General features: G+C 55.1%; 1 protein-coding gene across 1 annotated transcript in view; it reads left to right on the top strand.

The window, feature by feature from the left end:
- The window catches only part of LOC306918123 (dedicator of cytokinesis protein 3-like), a gene marked incomplete at both ends in the record, with an annotated part of 81,511 nt that extends 74,252 nt beyond the window's left edge, over positions 1-7,259 (top strand). The window contains 5 exons of the mRNA XM_079531003.1: positions 568-684; positions 2,742-2,824; positions 5,008-5,237; positions 6,536-6,834; positions 7,033-7,259. Of these exons, the coding sequence (XP_079387129.1) occupies positions 568-684; positions 2,742-2,824; positions 5,008-5,237; positions 6,536-6,834; positions 7,033-7,259 (956 nt within the window). The remainder of the gene's footprint in view (positions 1-567; positions 685-2,741; positions 2,825-5,007; positions 5,238-6,535; positions 6,835-7,032) is intronic.
- Between the last annotated feature and the right edge of the window lie 1,183 nt (positions 7,260-8,442).

The raw sequence follows: 8,442 nt of genomic DNA on the forward strand, positions 1-8,442 counted from the left end.
TGGTAACATTGATAATTCACTACAGAATGTGATAACGTTGATAATTCACTACAGAATGTGATACGTTGATAATTCACTACAGAATGTGATACGTTGATAATTCACTACAGAATGTGGTAACGTTGATAATTCACTACAGAATGTGATACGTTGATAATTCACTACAGAATGTGATACGTTGATAATTCACTACAGAATGTGATACGTTGATAATTCACTACAGAATGTGATACGTTGATAATTCACTACAGAATGTGGTAACGTTGATAATTCACTACAGAATGTGATACGTTGATAATTCCCTACAGAATGTGGTAACGTTGATAATTCACTACAGAATGTGATACGTTGATAATTCACTACAGAATGTGATACGTTTATAATTCACTACAGAATGTGATACGTTGATAATTCACTACAGAATGTGATAACGTTGATAATTCACTACAGAATGTGGTACGTTGATAATTCACTACAGAATGTGATACGTTGATAATTCACTACAGAATGTGATACGTTGATAATTCACTACAGAATGTGTCCACGTTGCTTCCTGCCTGCATGCAGTGTTCCCCAACGCCCAGAGCAGCTGGAGCCTGGATGGAGAGAGCCGAGAGACGGTGCCCTACGTCCCTGTTTCTGGTGGAGGGATGCCCCCCGTGTCCCCCCGGTCCTTCCCCCCTGGTAAGTACCCTCTACTGGGGAGATACCCCCCTGTCCCACCCAGGTCCTTCCCCCCTGGTAAGTACCCTCTACTGGGGAGATGCCCCCCTGTCCCACCCAGGTCCTTCCCCCCCTGGTAAGTACCCTCTACTGGGGAGATGCCCCCCTGTCCCACCCAGGTCCTTCCCCCCTGGTAAGTACCCTCTACTGGGGAGATACCCCCCTGTCCCACCCAGGTCCTTCCCCCCTGGTAAGTACCCTCTACTGGGGAGATGCCTCCCGTGCCCCCCCGGTCCTTCCCCCCTGGTAAGTACCCTCTACTGGGGAGATACCCCCCTGTCCCACCCAGGTCCTTCCCCCCTGGTAAGTACCCTCTACTGGGGAGATGCCCCCCTGTCCCACCCAGGTCCTTCCCCCCTGGTAAGTACCCTCTACTGGGGAGATGCCCCCTGTGCCACCCAGGTCCTTCCCCCCTGGTAAGTACCCTCTACTGGGGAGATGCCCCCTGTGCCACCCAGGTCCTTCCCCCCTGGTAAGTACCCTCTACTGGGGAGATGCCCCCTGTGCCACCCAGGTCCTTCCCCCCTGGTAAGTACCCTCTACTGGGGAGATGCCCCCTGTGCCACCCAGGTCCTTCCCCCCCCTGGTAAGTACCCTCTACTGGGGAGATGCCCCCTGTGCCACCCAGGTCCTTCCCCCCTGGTAAGTACCCTCTACTGGGGAGATGCCCCCTGTGCCACCCAGGTCCTTCCCCCCTGGTAAGTACCCTCTACTGGGGAGATGCCCCCTGTGCCACCCAGGTCCTTCCCCCCTGGTAAGTACCCTCTACTGGGGAGATGCCCCCTGTGCCACCCAGGTCCTTCCCCCCTGGTAAGTACCCTCTACTGGGGAGATGCCCCCTGTGCCACCCAGGTCCTTCCCCCCTGGTAAGTACCCTCTACTGGGGAGATGCCCCCCTGTCCCACCCAGGTCCTTCCCCCCTGGTAAGTACCCTCTACTGGGGAGATGCCCCCTGTGCCACCCAGGTCCTTCCCCCCTGGTAAGTACCCTCTACTGGGGAGATGCCCCCTGTGCCACCCAGGTCCTTCCCCCCTGGTAAGTACCCTCTACTGGGGAGATACCCTCTACAGGTTACAGATAGTTCCATCTGGAGGAGGAGTCAGGTTACAGATAGTTCCATCTGGAGGAGGAGTCAGGTTACAGATAGTTCCATCTGGAGGAGGAGTCAGGTTACAGATAGTTCCATCTGGAGGAGGAGTCAGGATACAGATAGTTCCATCTGAAGGAGGAGTCAGGTTACAGATAGTTCCATCTGGAGGAGGAGTCAGGATACAGATAGTTCCATCTGGAGGAGGAGTCAGGATACAGATAGTTCCATCTGGAGGAGGAGTCAGGATACAGATAGTTCCATCTGGAGGTGGAGTCAGGATAGAGATAGTTCCATCTGAAGGAGGAGTCAGGATACAGATAGTTCCATCTGGAGGAGGAGTCAGGATACAGATAGTTCCATCTGAAGGAGGAGTCAGGATACAGATAGTTCCATCTGGAGGAGGAGTCAGGTTACAGATAGCTCCATCTGGAGGAGGAGGAGTCAGGATACAGATAGTTCCATCTGAAGGAGGAGTCAGGTTACAGATAGTTCCATCTGAAGGAGGAGTCAGGATACAGATAGTTCCATCTGGAGGAGGAGGAGTCAGGATACAGATAGTTCCATCTGGAGGAGGAGGAGTCAGGATACAGATTGTTCCATCTGGAGGAGGAGTCAGGATACAGATAGTTCCATCTGAAGGAGGAGGAGTCAGGATACAGATAGTTCCATCTGGAGGAGGAGTCAGGATACAGATAGTTCCATCTGAAGGAGGAGTCAGGATACAGATAGTTCCATCTGGAGGAGGAGTCAGGTTACAGATAGTTCCATCTGGAGGAGGAGGAGTCAGGATACAGATAGTTCCATCTGGAGGAGGAGTCAGGTTACAGATGGGTCGGTTATACTGTATGGTCACCCTGTTCCCACCAAAGATGTTTAAAACATTCAAAATAACCAACTGTATGTCTCTTGTGTTTGTTTTGCCTCGCAGGACATTTCCTGATGCACTTTGACGCGTTTCATCACCAAAGCAATGACCCACCTCCCACGCTTCCTGTTCGCTCCCTCAGAAAGGTAACGAATATAACGACCCACCTCCACCCTTCCTGTCCGCTCCCTCAGAAAGGTAACGACCCACCTCCACCCTTCCTGTCCGCTCCCTCAGAAAGGTAACGACCCACCTCCACCCTTCCTGTCCGCTCCCTCAGAAAGGTAACGAATATAACGACCCACCTCCACCCTTCCTGTCCGCTCCCTCAGAAAGGTAACGACCCACCTCCACCCTTCCTGTCCGCTCCCTCAGAAAGGTAACGACCCACCTCCACCCTTCCTGTTCGCTGCCTCAGAAAGGTAACGACCCACCTCCACCCTTCCTGTCCGCTCCCTCAGAAAGGTAACGACCCACCTCCACCCTTCCTGTCCGCTCCCTCAGAAAGGTAACGACCCACCTCCACCCTTCCTGTCCGCTCCCTCAGAAAGGTAACGACCCACCTCCACCCTTCCTGTCCGCTCCCTCAGAAAGGTAACGACCCACCTCCACCCTTCCTGTCCGCTCCCTCAGAAAGGTAACGACCCACCTCCACCCTTCCTGTTCGCTCCCTCAGAAAGGTAACGACCCACCTCCACCCTTCCTGTCCGCTCCCTCAGAAAGGTAACGACCCACCTCCACCCTTCCTGTTCGCTCCCTCAGAAAGGTAACGACCCACCTCCACCCTTCCTGTCCGCTCCCTCAGAAAGGTAACGACCCACCTCCACCCTTCCTGTCCGCTCCCTCAGAAAGGTAACGACCCACCTCCACCCTTCCTGTCCGCTCCCTCAGAAAGGTAACGACCCACCTCCACCCTTCCTGTCCGCTCCCTCAGAAAGGTAACGACCCACCTCCACCCTTCCTGTCCGCTCCCTCAGAAAGGTAACGACCCACCTCCACCCTTCCTGTCCGCTCCCTCAGAAAGGTAACGACCCACCTCCACCCTTCCTGTTCGCTCCCTCAGAAAGGTAACGACCCACCTCCACCCTTCCTGTCCGCTCCCTCAGAAAGGTAACGACCCACCTCCACCCTTCCTGTTCGCTCCCTCAGAAAGGTAACGACCCACCTCCACCCTTCCTGTTCGCTGCCTCAGAAAGGTAACGACCCACCTCCACCCTTCCTGTTCGCTGCCTCAGAAAGGTAACGACCCACCTCCACCCTTCCTGTTCGCTCCCTCAGAAAGGTAACGACCCACCTCCACCCTTCCTGTCCGCTCCCTCAGAAAGGTAACGACCCACCTCCCACCCTTCCTGTTCGCTGCCTCAGAAAGGTAACGACCCACCTCCACCCTTCCTGTTCGCTGCCTCAGAAAGGTAACGACCCACCTCCCACCCTTCCTGTTCGCTGCCTCAGAAAGGTAACGACCCACCTCCACCCTTCCTGTTCCCTGCCTCAGAAAGGTAACGACCCACCTCCCACCCTTCCTGTTCGCTCCCTCAGAAAGGTAACGACCCACCTCCACCCTTCCTGTTCGCTGCCTCAGAAAGGTAACGACCCACCTCCACCCTTCCTGTTCGCTCCCTCAGAAAGGTAACGACCCACCTCCACCCTTCCTGTTCCCTCCCTCAGAAAGGTAACGACCCACCTCCCACCCTTCCTGTTCGCTCCCTCAGAAAGGTAACGACCCACCTCCACCCTTCCTGTTCGCTCCCTCAGAAAGGTAACGACCCACCTCCACCCTTCCTGTTCGCTGCCTCAGAAAGGTAACGACCCACCTCCCACCCTTCCTGTTCGCTCCCTCAGAAAGGTAACGACCCACCTCCACCCTTCCTGTTCGCTGCCTCAGAAAGGTAACGACCCACCTCCACCCTTCCTGTTCGCTCCCTCAGAAAGGTAACGACCCACCTCCACCCTTCCTGTTCGCTGCCTCAGAAAGGTAACGACCCACCTCCCACCCTTCCTGTTCGCTGCCTCAGAAAGGTAACGACCCACCTCCCACCCTTCCTGTTCGCTGCCTCAGAAAGGTAACGACCCACCTCCACCCTTCCTGTTCGCTCCCTCAGAAAGGTAACGACCCACCTCCACCCTTCCTGTTCGCTCCCTCATAAACGTATTCCACTAGCTATGTTTCTGAGGGAGAGTCGTGTAGAGCCCAGGATGACAGCTTTAGGCATATTTGCACTGGGTGAAAAATAAAGGTTATAAAATTGTGGGATAAAATAATTGAAAATAAATTGTTGCAGCCATATTTCAATCTCTCTCTCTCTCTCTCTCTCTCTCTCTCTCCCAGTCGCCCCTCCACCCCATCCCAGGCTCCCCCACCTCCCCCCAGTCGGCACTAGGGGGCAGCAACTCCACGCTGTCGGGCAGCGCCAGCAGCGGCGTCTCGTCGCTGAGCGAGAGCAACTTCGGCGGCGGCTCCAGCGGGACGGGTGGCCCGTACCCGGACGGGCCCGAGGCCCCGCGGGGCGGAGGAGGGGGCGGTCCCATCCGCAGCGAGGCCCTGGAGCCCCTCCCCAGGTTAGTGCTAAGCCCCTCCCTCCCATGACCAGCTTCCTGGGGGTTTGTGTGAACACAAACATTAACCCATTTAGGCCTGACGTCGAAATAAAAAAAACGTTCGCTCTGAAAGAATATTATATCCAAAGATTTGTGCCGCATTTTTACGATTTTTCAAAAAATAGCAGACCTACAAGCTCGTAGCACGCCACTCGGTGGCCCCCCCTGTTAGCCCTGAGGGGAGAATAGACTGTACGATAATAAACAATACTTACCACCCCCTCACCCGGACGGGAACCCCTTTTGGTGTTTTAAGCATTATGTTATACTTTAGCTGTTGAAAAATAGTGAAAATGTGGCACAAATCTTTGGATATATATTCTTTCAGAGCGAACGTTTTTAACTCAAATCTTTGCTTTTCAGATGGGGGTCGGCGGCCAATTACATATAATTCTAGGGGTCCTTGACATGAAAGAGTTTGAGAACCACTGACATAGAAACATAGGTTTTTCAGAAAACTGTCAGGATTTAGAAGACATTTGTAGAATCGTCCTCAGGTTTAAAGTTGGTGGTAAGGCACCCAGTTCTAATGAGTGTAAATTTGGCAGACGGTAACTCCATTATAAATAAACCTTCTCCCCCCTCAGCCACCTGTGGTCTCCTCTATAGGACTACCTCCTAATATCTATGTTCTCCCCCTCAGCCACCTGTGGTCTCCTCTATAGGACTACCTCCTAATATCTATGTTCTCCCCCTCAGCCACCTGTGGTCTCCTCTATAGGACTACCTCCTAATATCTATGTTCTCCCCCTCAGCCACCTGTGGTCTCCTCTATAGGACTACCTCCTAATATCTATGTTCTCCCCCTCAGCCACCTGTGGTCTCCTCTATAGGACTACCTCCTAATATCTATGTTCTCCCCCTCAGCCACCTGTGGTCTCCTCTATAGGACTACCTCCTAATATCTATGTTCTCCCCCTCAGCCACCTGTGGTCTCCTCTATAGGACTACCTCCTAATATCTATGTTCTCCCCCTCAGCCACCTGTGGTCTCCTCTATAGGACTACCTCCTAATATCTATGTTCTCCCCCTCAGCCACCTGTGGTCTCCTCTATAGGACTACCTCCTAATATCTATGTTCTCCCCCTCAGCCACCTGTGGTCTCCTCTATAGGACTACCTCCTAATATCTATGTTCTCCCCCTCAGCCACCTGTGGTCTCCTCTATAGGACTACCTCCTAATATCTATGTTCTCCCCCTCAGCCACCTGTGGTCTCCTCTATAGGACTACCTCCTAATATCTATGTTCTCCCCCTCAGCCACCTGTGGTCTCCTCCAGAGGACTACCTCTCCTCATCTCCCTACCTCCACATCCACTACAGCGGATCGATGTCGGAGTTGGACGGAGCCTCGCCGATGCCTCGACGCCTCGGGGGGGCCACGCCCGAACTCCTCGATGGGCCGACGCCCACCGCCGCCGCCAACGCCCAGCTCGACCCCGTCCGACCCTTCCACTTCCGGAACCCCGCCTCCTCCTCGTACCCCGCTCCTCCTCCGCACCCCTCGCACCACGGTGGTGCACCCCCCCACTCCCACCCCCACCCCCACTACCACCACGGTGGGGGGGGGCTGGGGGACCATCATCATCACCACCCCCCCCACCCCCACCACCACCACCACAGCGGGGGGGTCCCCCACCACCACCACCCTCCCCACCCCCCACAGGGGGGGGTCCTCATGCACCACCACGTCCCGTACCGACGTCCGCAGCATCAAGGGGGCGTCGCCATGTTGACGCCCGGCGTTCCCCCCAAAGTACCGCCGTCGTCGTACCTGCGTGAGGGCTGCATCCCCGAGGAGGACCCCCTGCCCCTCCCCCTCCCCCTGGGGGTCCCCGGACCCCCCCAGCCCGTCCCCTTGCCCCGCAGGATCTTCCACTCCGCCTCGCCCCACGGCGGACTGCACCGCGAGGAGCACGCTAGCGCTAACAAGCACGCGGCCTGGGAGACGTGCATCAACGAGGAGCTGGAGGAGACGCAGTGAATGGACACGCCCCCCCCCCCCCCCCCCCTGAGGACACGCCAGATTGAAAGAGGATAATTCAAGCTTGGACTACAGCTGCAATGTTCGTGAGTTTAACGTCGTTTAAGACCAGCAGATCGCAAACGCAAATGGATGAGTGGGGAGTCAATGGAGGGTATTGCAACTCTAGATTCATCCCATTATAAAAAAATCTAAAGTTGCAAATTGCGGCTAGCAGTGAGTTATACTTTAGTAAAACGGGGAGACCCCCTGAGGACACGCCCCCTGAGGACACGCCCCCTCCTGAGGACACGCCCCCTGGGTTTGATAGATATATATGAGGACACAACCCCCATCCCCCTGAGGACACGCCCCCTGAGGACACGCCTCCCCTGAGGACACGCCCCCTGAGGACACGCCTCCCCTGATGCCACACCCCCTGAGGACAAGCCCCCACTGAAGACACGCCCCCTGGGTTTGATAGACAGATATGAGGACACAACCCCCCCCCCCCCCCCCCCCCCCCGAGGACATGCCCCCCTGGGAAGGATATATAGATATGAGAACACGCCCCCTCGATGACACGCCCACCCCCCCTGAGGACACGCCCCCTTTATGCCTTACCCCTTTATGCCAAGCATCAGCAGGTGATCAGCTGATCATAATTAATAACGTTGCTCCTACTAAATCCACCCGGTTAAATAAATATCCTGCTATACCACCACCAGCCAGCAGGTGTAATTAATTAACGTTGCTCCTACTAAATCCACCCGGTTAAATAAATATCCTGCTATACCACCACCAGCCAGCAGGTGATCAGTTGATCATAATTAGTAACGTTGCTCCTACTAAATCCACCCGGTTAAATAAATATCCTGCTATACCACCACCAGCCAGCAGGTGGCGGCGTACTGAACAGAGAATCCACTCAGGCCCCCAACCTGCCTCAAAGTGCTCAACTCAAACAACAAGCAGTTCTGACCTCCGACCTTTGGGTATTCTCGCCCCGGGACGACCTCCGCTTGACCGCAACGAGCTCATATGGAACGACCCCCCCCCCCCCCCCCCCCCCCCCCCCCCCCGTGGCATGTCCAGACCACTGTGTAGACATTAGTCTGAATGGAAGACTTATTTCCAACTGACAAACAGTTACAAACCCACAACTCTGGGGTGAGTGAAATGCCAGACCAAATCTCCCCAGGAA

The sequence above is a fragment of the Electrona antarctica genome (genome assembly GCF_951216825.1).
Source record: "Electrona antarctica genome assembly, contig: scaffold_527, whole genome shotgun sequence".
In the NCBI taxonomy this organism is placed as follows: domain Eukaryota; kingdom Metazoa; phylum Chordata; class Actinopteri; order Myctophiformes; family Myctophidae; genus Electrona; species Electrona antarctica.